At 44.6% G+C, this 19937-nt stretch overlaps 1 protein-coding gene across 1 annotated transcript in view; it reads left to right on the top strand.

Moving 5' to 3' along the window:
- Positions 1-12199, top strand: part of LOC147884559 (vesicle transport protein GOT1-like) — a 36644-nt gene extending 24445 nt beyond the window's left edge. The window contains exons 5-6 of the mRNA XM_087397454.1: positions 11337-11418; positions 11613-12199. Of these exons, the coding sequence (XP_087253580.1) occupies positions 11337-11418; positions 11613-11651 (121 nt within the window). The 3' untranslated portion in view covers positions 11652-12199. The remainder of the gene's footprint in view (positions 1-11336; positions 11419-11612) is intronic.
- Positions 12200-19937: the final 7738 nt, after the last annotated feature.

Genomic DNA, 19937 nt, shown 5'->3' with positions numbered 1-19937 from the left:
TTGGACTGAAGCAACACTAGTGCAAAAGACACAGATCTGACATCTCAAATGTCTGCTGTAAGTCAGCTTTTCCAAATCACAGCTGAACAAATGAGTCCCTAAATAGCCTATAGTGACAATATGAAACTACAGATATAGTGAAACAAATTGTTTGAGACAACATGGGACAGAATTGCAGCCCCATAAAGGGCCATGTAAAATCCGCTTCGATGTGCACAGGACAGATCCATGCAAGCTTAACGGTATATGTAAGATCTAGATTGAAGCACATCCAACATTTCAAAGCAACAAGTATATGGGCATGATGAACCTAACCGTGAATCTAGCAACACAAGCAAAAATAGCAAGACTTGTTATATATCAATTATGAGGCTTTGGGCTCTTACTTGACATCACCTTTGGTGGGCCTCATAGGGTTGAGGCTCCCAATCAGGCAGGAGGAGGAGCTGCTAGACTCTGAGTTTGCAGATGACACGGCCTTGTATGTAGAGGGCACCACAGCGCGTTTGGAGAGAGTCAGGGGAGCTCTGGCTATCTACTGTGAGGCCTCGGGTGCGCGGATCAACTGGACAAAGTCCATAGGTTTCTTCACAGGCTCTGAGGAGACACAAGAGATTCGTGAGTGGGGGAGCGACTTTGGCTTCAGATGGATACCGTGGGGCCAGACAGCGAGAAACCTTGGATGCTAGGTTAGTATTGACATTAGAGCAGAGCAGCAGATCGCCCCGGTCCTTGAGACTGTTTGGCGCAAGCTTCTCTACTGGAGCTTGGTCAAAATCTCCCTAGTAGGTCATGCCTTAGTGGCAAACCAAGTCCTTGCTACGGCCTGGTATATTGCCTCTTGCTAGTGTTTTCATAGAGGGTGCATTGGGCAGCTCCGACGGTTGGTTCGAAACTTCCTTTGGGCAGGTTCGGACGGCACGAGAAATAGTAGAGCTCGGGTCGCTTGGCCGACAGTGATCATGCCGTAGCAACTGGGAGGCTTGGGTATCATTGATTCGGAGATGTAGAGTAGAGTCCTCTTAGGCAAGTTGGTTGTTCGCGGCCTCACCCCAGGTGCAGAGCCTTGGAAGCTCCTCTTATAGCGAGGGCTTCTCAGGAACACCCCATGCATTGGGGGGCAGTGGTAGCTTTCACACAGATGGATTTTCTTAGAGGCCCCCCTTACGGGGAAGGGTTCTCCCTTGATGAGGAGCCTCCATAGGGTCTGGTAGAGATTAGCAGGGGGCCTCATTTGTGCTCAGCCGAGATGCAGAGAGGAGTTCGAGCGTCAGCCCCATGTGGATGGGCAGCAGATGGTTGGGCCAGTTTTATCGGATTGGTGTCCCCTTGAGGATGTTGATGCAGTGAGGCAACACAGAGCGTGATTTTTTCCGTGTAGGACCTAGAGGCCTACTCGAGGCATTCACTAAGAGAGACCTAGAGATGGATGGGAGTCTTGATGGGATTCACTGGTAGATGATCAGAGTGGTGGGACATTTGGGGAAGGAGTGGCACATTGACCCTCCCAGTATCTCAGAGCAGGATGCCCCCAGATGGCGCGTCTGGCTTTGGGAGGGTAGGCCCTTCAAGGAGGTCCAGTGGGATCCGGGAGAGTGGTTTTGGCCCTCCAGGGGTGCCCTTGCCGAGCAGGTGGACGAGGTGCCCTTCTTTTCCTATACCACACGGATTGGTAGGAGGCTTCAGATGGACTCTTCGATGTGGACCCCTTCAAGGGAGAGGCATTGGGTGGCCCAAAGAGTGCCCTGAGATGTTCGTTCCAGGTTTTGGACGCGGTTATGGTCTAGTTTGCGGCCGAGGAAGATATCCTACTTCTTCCGGCTGACCGTCCACGGAGGCTTGCCCATCGGCCCGTGGTTGGCATAAATGCGGGTGGAGGGGTAGTGTCATTGTTGCTCTGTTGGTTTTCTGGAGACAATCCCACACTGTCTCTGGAGCTATCGTAGTGCAGCGAGGATTCAGATGGGAACCCTTAGGATCATGACCCGTATGCAGAGTGTTCAGAGGGACTACACTTGGGCGACGGTGGCCTGGTTGACTAAGGGAGGACACACGTTCCAGATTGATGAGATCTCCCTAGCTTACCGGATAGAGGGTCAAAGCATTCAGAGGATAGAGCTCCATGAGGCGGTCCCTCGTGATAGCCTGGCTCCTCCTCCAGAGGATAGCGTATGGGAGGTAGTAGCCAGTATCACTGTGTGGAACATTTGGGTTGCTCGTTGTAGTCTAGTGATGGGTGAGCATTTGGCTCCACCCTCGGCTACCTTGGTCGCCATCTGGCAGGATATCTACACCCTCCGCTCCACCTGGGAGCGTGGGACCCCATGCTCTAGGGTGACTGTCGCGAGGAGTGCTCGATTCTGCAAGGCTTCGCCTGCAGGAGTTTTCTACATTTTCACTCCGCGAGGGATTCGCTGGTTGTTCAGTGCCCCCACCTGAATGTTAGCCCCACTACCAGAGATCCCCTAGGCAATGAGCTGGGGTTTCTCTGGAACAGGCTGGTTTTTCTTTCAGCCTTTTTTCAGTTTTTTCCATATACAGCACCTTCGGGGCTGCTGTTTTGTATGAAGTCTTTCAAGCATTAATAGAAGGTTCCTTTCTTTGGGAAAAAAAAAAAACTTTAGCCATGGATTAGAGTTATGTACCATAGAGAGAGAAAGGAGATGAGGGTAGAGAGAGAATCAAGAGGACAACCGATTGGGTCCCTGTACTCACTGAGGGCCCCCTCCCCAAATCAGGGGAAAATTTGCTTTAATACTTGGAGAACTGAAAGATACAAATAACACTCTTCGAGAGAGCACGGAAATGCGCTTCTGAAGAGTACATTGTGCACACATATCGCAAACCCAATGACCCGAGAGGCAACTCCAAACCAATACTGAGACCTTGATGCTGTCCACGCTGATGATGTAGGGCACTTCTTCAAGGCAAGGAAGAGGCTTGTGCTATCCACTGGAATGCAAGGTTAGTGCGTGAGTGAGCGAGTGAAAGCTGAGAGTAATAGAAGCTGACAGAGAGCTGGGATATGACTCAAAGTTAGAGCTGAGAAGTGAGCTGTGCAAACTGCAAAAGAGAACTTGAAAGAGCTGATCAAATAGTACCCAAACCTTACTCCGTTTGCTGCTCCAACACCCTGCTGAAGTGCTGCATGTACTTCTCCCACAGATGGCTGAACTGATGGCCAAGGACCTGAGGCTGATCAGGGCCAGAATAGGGAAGGCACAGAGGCTGCTCCGAGGGCCGAAGGAAAGTGGAGGACTGCTGAAGGCTGGAGGGAAACTGGATGAGCAATGAGGGCTGCAGGCCCCCCTTTATATACGGGGCTGTGGGCTGAGCCAACCAGCCCTAAACTGGCCGACTTTTAGTGGGCTGGTTTGGGCCCTTTGCCCCATAAAGGCAGCCTAGGGAGGGGCACAGGGAAGCCTATAAAGGCAGCCCTTCCCCAGCCCATTCTCCCTCGTTGAGAGCTCATTGGCTCAGCCCTAAGGAGGCCCTTCTGGCTCCTATCCTAGGCTGAGACCTAGACCTACCTAGAATCCTAAGACCGAAACACTATCCTACTGTTCTTCAGTGGGTACCAGTGAACAAGGACTGATCTTCTGACCTGACCTAAGGGAGAGACTGACCTACATAGCTTATGCCTGACTGTCCTTGGACAAGGGCTCACAAAGGGGTCACAGCATACAACAAAATCTCCTATTAGGGAACTACAATGCACTTGTCAATGTAGCCAGTGTGTCACATTGCACCCAAGTGCAGGGGTGCATGTGACATTCCCTCTTCCTTAACTTGGTGGTAGGTTCATTGCTTCCAAGTAGTCCGCCAAAATTTGTGGGAACTCTTGGAAAAAGCTTCATCCAATCACACTGCTTTATGGGTACCTCAATCATGGAACTTGGTATAAAACTCCTGGATCATGCGTCCTGACCCATGCTTCCATTTGTGAAGAAGGATCTGCTCTGGCTGCAAAACTGCTGCTTCATCAAAGATTTCAGGTTGCTGCTCGTCAGAAATCTTGGTAAGAGGAGGTCCAAAATACGGCTTCAACCAAGCTACATGGAAAACATTATGCATTGTCCAACTACCTAGTATAATGGGGAATGGTCCAAAGCTCCTAATGACAGCTTAGGGCTTTGCTTGCCCACCTGCTTCAATCTTTGCTTGTGATTCATACACCCATTGACCCTCTTTATACTGGACATCTCATTTGGACTTGTTGGCCTCGCGCGTGTACGATGCTTGAGCTTTGGCAATGCCGGTTTTAACTTACTTTGTAATCTTTGCCATAGATTCTGTGGTTTTGTTGGCTTCAAGAGATGGAGACACCACTCTAGTGAGGAGTGATGTAAACCGCCTTCCAAATGCCGCTTCATAAGGTGTGCAACCAATGCTTAAAGAATTGGTATCATTCAAAATGGGCTGCACAAGTGGAAGAAATTGCTCCCACTTTCCCTGAGCATCATGACAATATGATTTTAAAATATCGAATGCCATACCATTGTACTTCTCCGTCCCTCCATTCGATTGCGGATGGAACGTGCTAGATATCTACAGCTTAGTACCAAAATTATCAAACAGGGCTTGCCAAAAATTAGACGTAAATTTAGAATCCCTATCAGATGTGATGGTCCTTGGCAACCCTCCAATGGGGTACCAATACTTTATGAACAAATGAGCTACATCTTTAGCGTTGGCCGTCTGCTTGCAAGGAATAATCATACAAAATATACTAAATTGACAAACTATAGCAAGACATTGAGTGTTGCGCTTACTTGCAGATGTTGGAATTGGTCAGACGAAGTCCATGCTTATGTCCTGGAAAGGACCATCTGGTATTGGCAATGGCATAGGTAAGCCATCCGCCTTCTTATGGGAAGCCTTGACCTTTGAACATATCTGACTTGTGAACATATCCATACACGTTCTTTTGCATCTTTGGCCAATAGAAATAGCGCTCTAACTTCTCCAAATTGGTACCTCTACGACCATCGGTAAGGGCGTCGTGGGCATCATGAAGAAGTAGCTACCGTTTGTCTTTGAGCACACACAACCTTTTCTTATAGAAAAGCCAACCGGTCCTCTACTGAGTAATGGTCTGGAGCAAGAGCCGTGGCTAACTGGAATTGTGTGCCAAACTCTGTTGAACCCGCGTATTGTGCCTTCATAATATCAAGATCTTTTCCCTGAATTTCGAGCACAGTGGCCTTCTCAATGGTCTAGATTGAACCTTTCCGACTTAGAGCATCGGCAACAGGGTTATTTTTTGTGGGAACGTACTTAATCATTTGCCCAAAATGCTGGAGTATTTGGCTCCACCATTGCTGCCGATCACTCCATTGTGAGCTAGGCATTGTTTGAAGCTACTTGAGGGCTTGGTGGTCTGATTTGATCGTGAAAGTCCATCCATAGAGGAAAGGCTTCCAATGTTTTAATGCCTGAATGACACTGAGTAACTTTCTATCATAAAGTGAACACTTTTTTTCGGCATCGTTGAGATTTCTACTATAATATGCCACGGGCCTATCCTCTTGCTGTAAAATTGCCCGGATGACTACATTGCTTGCATCCATGATTACCAGAAATGGATGATCCCAAGATGCGATCTTCATGACTAGTGCTGTTGTATCCAACCGTTGCAAATCATGGAAGGCTTGCAAAGCTTTGCTAGTAACTTGAATCTTTTGTCTGCGTGTCTTTACCCCCTTTAGTAAATCTGTAAGAGGAGCTACGTATGTTGAGAATCCATCCATATGCGAGTTGTAGGCTTGAAATAAACCCACACAGGACCGGATCTCCTGAGCCATCGTGGGGACATTTTAATTGGTTATAGCTTGAATCTTCTCTAGATCTAATCAAATACCTTGATCACTAATGATGTAGCCCACCAAACTCACTTTTTTTGTGTGTTGAGATATAGCCGACTATTGCACAATAACTGTAGGGCACTTCGCACATCGTGAATATGCTACTGTGCCCATTAGAAAAAAGATAAGGATGAATATAGAAAAAGACAGCATCTTGTTGAAAGTGGGTGGTGCATTCTTCAGATCAAATGGCATGACTACGAACCTGTAATGAGCTCCCTCTGTCCGGAAACCTGTCTTTGGAATATCAGCTTCAAAAATCCGGACTTGGTGGTAGCCACTCTTGAGATCGATTTTTGAGAAGTTCTTTGCACCATTGAGTCTCTCCAAGATATACTCGATGCGGGGCATAGGGAACTTGTTACTTATTGTAAGTTTCTTGAGTGCTCTGTAGTGAACACATAATCGTGTTGACTTATCCTGCTTCTCCACAAAAAGAATAGGTACAATGAATGGTGAAGATGACGGTCTTATAAACCCTGCGCGTAGTGATTGAGACAACAGCTGCTCTAACTCCCCCTCCATAAACTTGGAAAGTCGGTAAGGAAATTTACTCGGAGGTGTGGAGTCCCGAATCAAATCGATGTGATGGTCTTCTGATCTAGATGGAGGTAGTTAGGGTTGTAGATCATCCCGGAGCATAATGTCTTGGAACTCTTGGAGTAGATCAACTATTCCTTGCCCCATCGAGGAACGACTTAAACCAAAGTGATCTGGTAATAGACATAAACAAGTGCACACACTGCACCCTTGCGGACGGCATGATCTGCTTGGATATGAGATATTAACGAATCCTTGCTATGCTCCGATCACTGCGTATCACGGCGGGCTCAGGGAGACCTTCCACAATCATGAAGGTATCATGCCACAATCAGGAGTCGGCACATGCTCATGGAACTAGTGAATTCCAAGGATCATGTCGCACCCCATCAAAGGTGTCGGTATAAAGTCCTGCGTAAAAACGACCTTTTGAATTGAAAAAGTGAATTGGATGGCCTTATGTGTGATGTGTGTGCGCAAGCCGGGTGTGAATCCATCGACTGCAAGCTTGCGAGGCACCAAAGTGCACCCATTGTCTCGGCAAGCTGAGGAGAGATGACATCTTCTAAACTCCCCATATCAAATAGGACTATGAACTGATGTCCTTTAGTTGTGCCATACGCTCAATTAGAGCCTTCTTTTGGTCTGAGATGTTGCTCTCCTTCTTACCTTGAAACACCACTGAGGGAATGGCGTTCAAAGCAGGCAAGACTACATTTGAGACTAAGGCTGGTGGTGGGGTTGGAAGAGCCAATGCAGTGGCACCAGTAGAAGTGGGCGCTTTCGTAGCCTTTTCGGCAAGCCATTTAGGATAATCCTTCTTGCCGAGCCTAGCAATGTGGTGGCAATGAAAGCAACGATGTACTTGGTGGTACCGCTTTTATTCGTCGGTTTATAAGTAGCCTCCCGTAATGCCCGCTTTAGCCTTCTCATCTGGAGTCATCTTGGGCTTGAACTCCTACTGACTAGAAGACTAGCCGTCTTTCTTTTGGTACTGGTTGTCCTTCCGATCCTTACCCGCTTGGTCGGTTGACTACTACGGGGCTTTGGAATCCTTCTGGACTTTTTTGGAATGATGCTACAGCATCATTTCTTGATTTTGGGCGAGAGTCAACGGCCGCTCGTAATTGGGCCGATCGAAGTTCTGGATGGAAAAACGAATGTCCAATCCTCTAATGAATTGCTTCAACTTGTCACTTTCAAACACGCCCAATTGCTGTGCCAGTGTGATGACCTTGTTACTGTAAGACAACATAGGCAACCCATTTTGGGAGAGACGAGAAAACTCATCCTCCATGTTAAGCATATACTGCGGCGGTAGAAAATGGCTTCGAGATCGGTAACAAACGTTGCCCAAATGAAATTCATCTTATAAGTTGTTGGGTCAGTATGCTTACTAGCCTTATGTTGCCACAAGGTAACTGCCTCACTAGTAAGATGAGGGGCTGCTAGTTGGACTTTGTCTTGCTCATCTTGAATCCGCGCTAACAAAAAGTGAGCGACGAAATGATGAATAAACTGAAGGATAGCTGAGTGGTCACACTTACCATCATACTTAACAAACTTTGGCGTGGACCGGGTAAGAGGGGTTTTTTTGTCGATGACGAAGTTGTGGCAGTGACTGCTGCTGCGCTCAACAAACTGGCCTGCCTAGTGGCTAACATCTGTTTGTGCTGGAGAAGCATTGCCTCTTAGTCTAACACGTGAAGGTGACGATGAACGGGGTGTGATGATCTGAAAAAAGCACAGGGCTGATGGACGATTAGCTGAGCGGAGAGCTAATGGGCTGATCGATATGAAGTGCGAGTCACTTATTTTCTTTTGGGCTGTGGGTTTGTTACCTTTAATCACGCACAAGTGTGCAGGCTGCGTGGGGGAGCTTCGCTGGAACAAAAGACAGGTTGGGAGTTGTCGCTGCTGGAAGCACTTGTGATGTGGCTGCTCACAATTCTGAGTATGACGTACAGCTTGTACGCAGATGCAACAGTGACTGAATGGAAGTCATGATAGGGACTTTGATTGTTGAGGTTCCATGAATCTATAGGTGGAGGGGATGACCCGATGGATGAGCATTCTTGGGGGTTCTTTGTGCATGAGGATTCTGTACGAGAAGCATAAGTACGAGCTGTTTATCATATACAAACTGCTGAAAGGAGGTGTTGTAGATACATCATGTGTGGTTGATTTGTCGTACAAAGAACAACTGTGTGTATGAAGCACCTGGTTCATAAGCTCATCATCTACGAGCCCACATTGCAGCTGATCCCTATGAAGTCTCAACTATCTGACATGGTGAAGTACATAATTCCTGGTTGTTTTTCCTTTTTTTTCCTGATCAACGGAAATATATTATTTTGCTGCTGTCGATGATGATGATGATATTGATGACGATGCTGAGATTGATATATAGTCGACCATCGACATGACTATGTTGTACTTAGGACTCAGTATTGCCATTTGGCATTTTTGCATTTTGCATTGGTATGGACGCTTGTTTAGTAGCTCCACTACCACAACTTGTTGTACCAGGATTTTCACAGTCTCATAGACCCATCGGTCTTCCGAAGACTTTAATAAACTTTCTTTCTTTCTATTTGGCTGGTTCATTGTCTATTGATGAGTTTGCACACCTCTACTATGCACATAAGTTTAAGAAGTTTGTGATTCCACTCCCCACACCACAATGTGTGAGCTCCCTATCAGTCTTCCGCTATGGGTCGATTTCTAATAGGTCTTGCTGTGATTACACGATCAGATAATCGCTGCATGCTACACCATCAAGGTTGAAGGAAAGAAAGATACAGATGTACACATTGAGATGTAGACTTTGGGAGCAGTTTAACCAAGACTAGTGCTAAAACACCCCCAAAAGGTTAGTTATAACTAGCTTGGAGGCTCTTAGCTCTAGGACCAATTGTATCGTTGAGATAACATGCAAGACCACCGAAGGTTAGATTACAAACACAAGGATACATATGGTGTGTAGGCTAATGCATCATCAACCCATTGTAGATCCCTCAGGATCACCTTGGTCCCTAACTTGGACCACCATACTCTCAGGTAAGACTATGCGTTGTGATTGGATATTCACATGTCAAACTTCATGTAGAGTGAGGTTCTACTTTTCCATAGTGAATATAGTGAATGCCACTCGTGTATGGATGGACATAAAGTAGGGACAAAATTCCGCTCTTTGTGGTGTCTCTCTCTAAAAGCTAGTTTGTATGCAATGTTTACGTAGGTTAGGGCAGCCATGATATCCTTCAAAGGAGGAGAGAAAAGAAAGTTAGGTTTGATTTTCTAGGGTCCAAAATTTGTAATAAATATTACCTTCTGGCATGTCTTGAACCCGACAAAGGTCAATGATGGTCCAAACAAATAGTTCATCTTGTCATGGTCTATACTAGTATGGGCCACTACAGATACTATCTATAAAATTTCTACTATTGAATTCAAACTTAACCAAAGAAATGGAATATGGTGGTTTAAGTTTTTGACAAGGTGAAATGAATACCTTCTAGAATATCAAAGAATTTGCTAAAGAGAAGCAAAGGAGAGTCTTATTACTAATTTGCTTCACTAAGAAGGAGATATATTCTTCAATTTGCTTCATTGACTTATTTGACTGGTTTGCTTCACTGGGAAGAATAAATATTCTTCAAGATCACTTGGCTTGTGTTTTTACCTTGGGCGAAATGATTTTGTTGAGGTTAAGTAACCAAAGATGAAGTTGACCAAAGTATTGGACAGCTTGTCTTGAAGTTTTCTTGGGAATTACACTTGTGATAATCATATGTGATGTTTTCAAGAGACAAGCTCCATCTAGAAGCGCATTTTTGGAAGCAAGTGTAGGAGACACTCCGTCTTCTCCAATTAGTAATACTTTCCACCCCCTGAATAAATGCATATCTATTCTCCTTGGTTGCAGACAACCATGTCATAGTCTTAAATTGACAGCATCTCAAGAAATTTTGTCTTGGACTAAGTAAATTTTCATGAGATGTTTTGAGGAGTTTTGTGTCTTTCTGTGTCAAGAGGAATGAATGATTACGTGTTATTGAGGAGGAGAACTACTATGCTTTAGGAATCGAATGGGAACTTGAAGGAGACAAGTCTTTAGGCATCATGGATGAAAGTAAGGTATGGCAAGACGGCAATATTTTTCTGTGAAAAAATACTGTTTAGAAGATGAAGACTAAAGCAGAGAATGTAAAAGAATGTAAAAGTGGCGGTTTTTAGATCAACAAAGGATTGGCAAGATCCATGATAATCAATTTTCCTTTTGAGGTCGAGATGTAGGGGCAGACCAAGAGCTTTTAAGACACATGAACCTTGGACTTTCATCATACTTGAGTCTTGTTTTGTCTGCACCTATTTCATTTTTTTCTTATTTAGCTCTTGCATAGGACTTTCATCTTGTATATTCCAATTGATTAACGTGTGCTACAACATATGCTAATCTTGTTGTCAATTAGCCCTTCTTGGATCTGCCTGAGTATTGAACCACATCCACTTAGGCCACACATGAATCTTTCAAGGATTAACAGAAATCAGCTTGTTGCTATCAAAGAGAGGTGGGGAGAAGAGGAATATTATATATTTTTTGTTACATTTAGGAGGTGGGAGGGAAAGTTGAAACCCTCCAAAAGGCATGTCCACTTGTTGATGATCCCCCCCCTTTCCCTGCCTCTCTCTCCCCTCGTCCCTGCCTCTCCCTTCCCTCGTCCCCCTCTTCCCCTGCAATGTTTAAATGTATTTTGTAAAACCTTTGGCATAGTGAAGCATCTTTGGAAGGGTCCGAATTAGTTACCAAGTTTGTAGGGATGCTGTATTTGGTAAGCTGTCAATGTCAAATAGTTTCTTTTACACTGAAAGCAATGAGCTTGTCTATGACTACTGATTTGTTCGTGAATCGCTCTATGATATGTGCAGTGGTTTCCTGCCTACCGTGCTGGTTTTCCTGTCTAGAATTCCAGTGATTGGCTGGTTTTTCCAGCAGCCTTTCTTCCTATCGGTGAGGTTCCAATCCTCAAGGGTGCATTAAATGAGCAGTAAATATTGTTTGAGGTGATCATGGCTGTTTGGGCTTCATTGATGAATCAGCTATCTTTTTAACGATCAATCATCATGGATGGCTATTTTTCAAATGATACAATGGGTACATCATGGCAAACCCTAAGACTGATGTTATGGGTACTCTATGTGCAGTTCTTTGACCGTTTTCGGCAGCGGAGGGTGCCAGTATAGTGGTAAATGACAGTATGAAGGGGGAAAAGTACATGTACATTGAACTGGTAAATGATACTTTGAAGGGGGAAGAGTACATGTACATTGAATGAGTGCCGGAGTAGTGGCAAATGACACTTTGAAGGGAAAAAAGTACATGTACATTGAATTTCAGGTTTAGGTGACCTCCAAAGTTTTGGGGAAATTTAATTTCCCCTTTTTCTGTGTAAAAGATGATTTGTGGTGGTGCTTGGTAAAAGATAGACTTGGGATTGGGCTAGACTATAAAAAGAGATCTGGAAGTCTACTCAATTCACTTTTCAAAGAGGAGTTATTGCATCTCTTAGAAAACAATTTGTGGTAAGGTCACTGCATCCCTAGAGACAAACTGGATCCCTAGAGACAAACATGTGCACATATGTTACTGAGAATGTAAATTGTGCTCAGTACACTAGGAGTATTTTGTATTAGGAATAACATGTCTCAGATGTAAAGGCTTGGAGTAAACAGCCTAATAGGGTTCGTTTTTAGGTTTATGTATGTATAAACGTTGTATCTCTTCGTTTTGGAATATCGAGACGAGTGTCCAACTTTGAGATTGTAGCATGGCGGCTACCGTCCTCTCCTCCCCTTTCCCACTTGTTGTGCTTGTCTAACATGATATCAGGGGTTAAGGTCTGGCTCTTGCCCTCTTGATCCCTCACATAGGTTACAGCCATAGCTGCCAAATGCTGATTAAGCTGCTGCTATAGTTGTAGAGCACATTTTCTGGGGAAACTGGTCTTTAAAGCTTCTTATTGGAGTCCTGTAGCTTCATTTCAAAGTTTTCATGCTTCTTCAGCAGTGCAAGCTTCATTTCGTGCTAAGCACAGTGTTCCAGTTTTCACTGCACTTGTATGCCATGCCGAATTTCAGATCTAGACTCTTAAGATAGTGTCTAGGAGTTGAAAAAGCTCGAAGTACATATGTGTCCTGTCCCTCAGTTTCAGTTGAGTGGTTTTTGAAGTGCATGAGAGCGACTGTACTACACTTAATGCCAGTTCGAGATTTTGAGGCCTTTTAATATTGTCTTGCTTAGATTATGTCAGGTAAGATCTCAAGTTGGTCCGCTACTTCTTGTGTCACCTTGTTTAGAAGGATTTATGTATCAGTTTCTCATTGTTGAATTCATAGAATGTCTTTTGGAACTTGGTGTGAGAGCTAAAGGTTCAAGCAGGGATAAAAGTCGTTGCTATTTGGGCGAATGGTGAGGTGGCATTTCAAATAGCTCTGAAACCTTATTGCTACACAAGCTAGAGTTTCTCTCATTCAGCAAGCAAAGCATCTACACTATCAAGGCCATTGCAAATGAGAAAGGGAAGCTACACAGAACCTAACATCAGCGAGCCGAGGTATACTAAGACAAGGCCAAGGCAAAATGAGCACTTGCAACCAAATCAGGGAAGCAGCGTCAGACGAGCAACAACCAGTAAAAGCTATGAGTGACATCAAGAGATCCTGTGGAACGCCTGACAAGCAGTGAGCAAAGGTCAAGGGTAGCCTCAAAGCCATATAACATAGGCTTTAAGACTTCCAGCAGTAATTATACAACAACGGCATAGTCCAGTGGAACACCAGTAGCACGTGCTGCATAGCAAGCTGCCACTGACCACTCTAGACGCTTGAAGAAATACTTATAGTGAGGTACCTGGACAACACTAGCCCACAGTACAAATCATATTGCAGCATTTAAGGAGACCATTGCAGCTGCTACCACTACTAAATAGTAAGGAAGTTTAGTCCAATTGTAAATGCCTAGTGAGAGGCAACCTCAGTAAAGCACAACAGTGCTATGCAATGAGATAATTTGTATGCCCCTTTTGTCGACTCTTTTGGTGCTTTTGAGTGACTTGGGGGAGTCTCCACATAGCTATAGGAAAAGTAAAGCACCAAACTAGGGGGCCTACGCCGAAATGACACATGGGTTTGCCCCTTTTTTATCAGAAAAACCTGGGGCTTTTGAGCAGCCCTGCAGCTCTACTTTGATCTTTTGTATTACCCTTTAAATATAAAAAGGCTAAAAGATCCTTCTTCGTTTCAGGTTGGAGAACTTAGTCGACTCTTGTGCAAGTGCCAAATGAAATCCATCAGAATCATAGTTGAAGGTTTAGTTTCCAAATTGTCAAAGCATGATCATATTGTCTTTAAATTATAATAGCAAAGTTGATCACAATAATTATGGCACTTGGAACTTCAATATGGAGAATCTACTTGGCTTGAAGAGGCTATGGGCATAGTTGCACGTCCTACCATCGACGATAATGATCATCTGAATAAACACAAGGGTTGATCAAGCTTGATATGTAGTCAAGGTTATTACTAAAGATGAGATTAAATCAATCATCCATGACAAGAAGGCCCCAGTGGATGCTTGGAAAGCACTTGAGAATTAGTTGGTATAATGATGATGTTGGAAGTACATTGCCACTTCAATTGTACAAATAGCATCTCTTTCGAGCACAATGGATTCAACACAATTGGTGATATGTTGAGTCTACTAGTTTAGTGGCAACACAAGATTCCCATAGACTTGTCACACTTACAAAGACGTGATCACAAGCCACACACTTGCCAATGGCTAGGGCTCAGAAGCATACATTGCAAATACAACTACATGATGGTCCATGGAGTACAAAGGTGGAAGGTCAAACTCGGTTAACAACCTCTTAGAAGTAAATCATTTGCATATGTGAAATGCAAAAGCAAGTGTTCCTATCCTTTGAGTTGTGGACAAATTATGGCTTCAATTTCTCAATACTCTACTACCCAATACAAATGTCAGGATGAGTAGTTGTGAACCTCAAGGAAAAGCTATCTGGACATCCATGTGCAAAGGTTAGCAAAAAAGTACAAGGTTAGCAAAACTCTTGTATGTCACAGAAAAGGACTTGTGGGCATTAGGTGTGCTTTGAAGCACTACATACCAATCATTAAAAAAAAAAAAAGTGCCATGAGGCACATCACTATGTGCTTATAGCAAATTTCAGTGTGGACATCAGGTTTGCTTTGAAGCACACAAATCAATCATAAGTGATGCACAAAAGATTGTACATTGTGCCACTAGGCACATTACTATGCTTTATATAGAACATATCAAAGTAGATATATGATGTGCTTTGAAGCACCATTAATCAATCATTAGTGATGGATAAAACATTAACACAATGTGCTTTATAACACATTATAGTGTCCTTTATAGCATGAGTAACTTGAAGCAAGCAAAGAGCATGTTTAGCACAAATTCTATAGAGCACAACTAGTGTGCTTCTAAGTATATTATACTAAGCTATGAAGCATAATATAGTGTGCATCAAAGCACTGTGCAATGTGTCACTCATGCTAGCACATAATAGTGTGCTTTAAATTATATTACAGTGTGTCTCAAAGCACATTACAATGTGTTACTCATGCTAGGACATAATAGTCTGTTTTACAACACATTACAATGTTCTTTAAAGCATAATCAACTTCAAGCAAGCATAGAACAGCTTCACAACTTCTATTTGGCACATCGAATGTGCTTTTAAGCATATGACATCATGAGAAGCACATGTAGCACATGTATTCTACACTTTTAACTGATATAGGTCATCTACACTACTACAAAATATGCACATGCTTTGGAGCATGTCAAAGTAGATCAGAACTTGCCTATGATGATGAGCGTAGCCTTTTCTCCCACTCTAGCATTGACATATGTCTTTCTTGCTTGGTGGACCCACATATGTTGTGCATTAAAATTTGACCTGAGCATGATGGGGTTGTATAGTGGTGGTTAAAAGGGACCTAGCTGAAGACTCGTGAAAATGATGGGGTTGGTATAGTAGTGGTTAAAAGGGACCTAGCTGAAGACTAATGGGAGAGTGTTGCGACAAGTAGGTGATGGCATGGATTTCTTAAAGGGTATACTGAGCAATGTAGCAAGATTTAGCTACATTAAGCAAAGGGTTTTCAGAAGGTTATTTGGGAGATAAACATTGGTGAGGTGGATAGGAAAAACCTGTGGGAGTGTTACCAAATTGTGCTCACTCAATTGTTGGATAGCATATGTGGTTACACTAAGACTAATATTTATTGTCTTGAAAACAAGAAGATTGTCATGTTATTGTGGAGGATGTGTGCACAATGATGATGCCTAAAACTTAACATCATTTTGCAAGCAAGGTGTTAACATCCACAGGGTACAGTCGCAGAATGCAGGGTAATCTGTGATTAGAGGTGATTAAGCTTCATGAATTACTTCAATGGTTACAGCCATGGAAGGAGTACAGTGCAAGCTTCATGGGGTTTGAACCGCAAATAACTCAAGCGGTTATAGGCCTTAGGGGTTTTGAGCCCCAAATAACCCAAGCAAGGTGCAAATTGCCGCAAATAACTCAAGAAATTACAGGCTCAAGCCACAAATTGCCACAAATATCTCAAGTGGCTACAGGCCTCAGGGGTTTTGAGCCCCAAATAGCTTAGGCCTTGAAGGTGTGAGGCTAACACAAGCGCTATTTGGCACTCTTATATGGTTAACACAAGTGCTATTTCTGACACACAAGAGTGGAATAGTAGAAGAGAGATGGAAAGGATAGCAAAGATGCCTTGGCACCCTATGGGCCCAAGAGCTTTATAAATGTAAAGAAAGAGAGAGTGCTAAAAGGAAAAGGGTTGGCCCTTCCTTCAAAAGGACCAAATGGTTGGCCCTCCCTTCAAAAGGTGACTCGTATAAAAGACCAAATGGTTGACTTTGGTCTTCATTGTTGTATGCACAAGTTTGGAATACAAGCTCCCTCTTCTCTTCCAAGAGTGTCTTTGGGTGTTCTCTTGTTTCCTTTGTAGTGCCTTTGTGTTTGCCACTCCATCCCCCCTCACTTTGCTCTTCCCTTGTCCTTCTCCCTCCCTTCTCCCCTCTCTTCTCCCTTCTCCCCCTTCCCTCTTTCTCTCATGGAAACACATTGCAACAATCCGGGAGCTGCCTGAGTGTGACACATGCAGACGGCTCGTGCCTTGCATTGCTCTCACAAGGAGTAGCTTGGAGTGGAGGCTCTAGGTAGTTTAGCATCCCCCCATCACAAAAAACCTTGAACAGAAACTCCAAAACTGTCAAGAACCATCAAAAATCAGTCGGCCACATAGTGTAGTCCTATCCCCACGGGTCGGCATCTTAGTGCTATCTCGTTGACCCTCACCATAGCACGATCCCGTCGATCAAATTTTGTTAACCTGTGGCCTTATCCCTTATCCCCACCATGACCTTATTTTTGACCACCATCTAGCTCGTTGCCCTAATTAATGCGTTGACTCGTTGCCTTAGTGCTATCCCACCGATTGGCACTGTAAGCTATCCCCATGCCTGTCGCCATACTTGTATCCCGCCGATTGATGCTATCCCCACGCCTGTCGCCATATTCGTAACTCGCCGACCAGTGCCTTAATCTTATCCCCGTGACTGTTGCCATACCATTATCCTGCTGACCTCATCATCCCTCTACCCATAGTATTAGCTTATCCCCACGAGTGTGGGGATACCCCTTGTGTCCTATCCATCGACACGTGGCACTAGCCAATCCTATGACCATTGCCATAGTCCTATCGCCACGCCCATTGGGATACATCTGGGGTAGTCCAAAAAATGTAGAATTAAAGTTTCAGCTAGAGTATGCCCTTTTAAAGGTCTTATGCATGCACTTGCGATCTAGAAGAATTTTGTCCAAGGAGCCCGTGCATGAGGACATTGCTTCGAGCTACACTCAACCCACCTTTCGCCACCGGTCCAACCCGAAAGCTCGGTTCCTAGCTCCCACTCCATAGTAGGACCTCGATAGGAAGATCCATCTAGCTCCAACGAGACGGAGAGCTTGAATGAGGAGATGCAAGTCCCAACGGCGGGTCCAAGGGCTTTCGAAGCCCCCTTCACTAATTTGGCTCCCCCCAACTCTCTTGCTCCTTCTGTAGTGTCGAGGTTCAGAGGTACAATCACCAACATGTTTGGATGTCTAGGCTGAACAAATTTGGCAGACGTGGAGAACCCCTTCATTAGCATGTGTGTGGGAAGGGAAGATCAGCAACAACCAGCTCTTAAACCACAGACAGGGGCTGAAACCACCTTTGTGGATGCAGGGCCCACAACTTTTGCAAGGCACCCTCAGTGGGAACGTATGGAGGATGAAGACCCCTAGATGAGAGACTTCATGGGATAAGACCCTAACTAGGGAGATGCGAGAGGCTCCCAAGCAGGGGCGTCTTATGAACTCATAGCCTTCCAGGTACACCTGACCTTCGCCAGCTATGTGGCACCACAAGTTCCATCCTATCGCCCATCGAGGTGCTCAAAGAAGCCAACTATGGAATTGCAAGAGGTCCTTTTTCCGCTAATGTTACAACACGTAAGGTGCTCCAGGCTAGCCTTTGGTGGCTGAATCTCTTTGGAGATGCAACCGAATTTATCTAGCATTGTGACCCCCGCCAGTGTGTGTAAATCCCACATAAGGTGGACATGATGCCCTTAACTGGAATATTAACTGACCAGCCCTTTGAGAAATGGGGCATAGATTTTATTGGACCTAGAAGCCCAGTGGCTAAAGGAACCGTGGCCAGATATATTATCTTGGCCATAGATTACTTCACCAAGTGAGTAGAAGGGAGAGTCACTGTGAAGCAGATGCGAGATCCACCACTAAATTCTTATATGAGCAAGTTATCACGCGGTTTGGATGTCCATTAGAGCTAGTCAACGAGTGAGGAACTCATTTTCTCAATGAAACTATAGCAATATGGACAAGTGAATTCATGATTATACATTAGGAAATCAACGCCATACTATCCCAGGGCGACTAGCTTGGGTGAGAGCTCCAATAAAACTTGCTATAAGATCATAACTTGTACAGTAGAGGCTAGTCGTACTGACTGGGAGCATAAGCTCATCGCAGCCTTATGGGCCTCTCGAACATCCTACAAAGTGGCCACAAAATGCACCCCCTTTAGCCTAGCCTTTGGAGTGGAGGCAGTTATGCCAATGGAATATGTAGTACCTAGCCTCCGCCTTACAGTTAAAGAGAGGCTCATTGAGAATGCCTTGGAAAAAGGCTTGATTGACCTTGAAAAGCTGGATGAGATGAGGTTCCATGTAGCCTACTGCCTCCGGTTGAAAAAGGTGCGATGCAAGAAATGGTTCGATATAACCTCAAGAACAAAGACCTTGTAGAGGGTGATCTTGCACTCCTCTATAGTGTATGCAATACCAAGAGAAAGAGCTCAAGTACCGAGGCATGGGTCCCTACCTCGTGGTAGAGATCACTCCATAAGGAGCGTGCCAGATAGCCACCCTTGATGGAGTAGAAATGGAAGGCTACCTTAATGGGAGCAAATTGAAGAGATATTATTGACCACTCACCCTACCTGCCCTTTAAGCCATCCATAGAGAAAAAGAATTCAAGGCCGACGTAGTCCGGATGAAATGCCAGGCTATCGAAGAAGCCATGGCATGTAATGCCAAACTCAGACAATGTAAGGAAATGGCATTGCTTAAGGCAACGCTTGAACACCCAGGACTAATTGAGGAGCTAAGTGTAGAACCAGCCAAGTTGCATCTTTAATTGCAAGGTACGAAATTGTGCATCCGAGCACTCGTGGATTCGGGAGGGAGCCACAACATCTCCCGTGATGTATGGGAGAAGCTGCAGGTACCCCTAAACCTCACCGTCACTTCAGTACGCACTATCAATGGCCAACTCTTAAGTACCTTAGGATTTGTGAACTTGAGTCTAACGGTTGTTCACTAGGTAGTAGACATCCGTTTTTATGTTCTTACCATAGAAATGATTGGCGAACATATAATTTTGGGAAGGACTTGGTGTTATGTTGTAAATTTCCAAATCGGCTAGAGGACTAGAACAACTTTCCTCATGAATGGTGGGAGAACAGTGGTAATTCCGCTTTGTGAACCATGTCCTGCTCCTGCTGCACCCTCGCCGGCCCAAGGCAAGGAAGTTGTACGGGAGGGCGGACTCAAGCTCCATCCACCTCCAACCTGCCAAATCTGGACCCTCCAAAGAAAGTTCGACCCCGAAATGAATAGATGACCAATTGTGGTGGCAACCAGATATGATTGCCCATTACTCTACCACTGCTGTCACCCACAACAAGACAAAGCACCCACAGACGTGCACACAGACGTGTATCCTGAACTAAAAAAAAAACTTACGGGCGCATCTATTTGCACGTCTATTTCTGTGTCTAGAGACCCGCGTCTAACAGTGCATCTATATAGCAGACAGACGCACG

The sequence above is a fragment of the Dipteris shenzhenensis genome, chromosome 26, assembly GCF_047967505.1.
Source record: "Dipteris shenzhenensis isolate YYH24624 ecotype China chromosome 26, Dip_SZ_1.0, whole genome shotgun sequence".
NCBI classification, from domain to species: Eukaryota; Viridiplantae; Streptophyta; class Polypodiopsida; order Gleicheniales; family Dipteridaceae; genus Dipteris; species Dipteris shenzhenensis.
The sequence above is the reverse complement of the archived record's forward strand: the minus strand, read 5'-3'. Positions and strand labels throughout refer to the sequence as shown.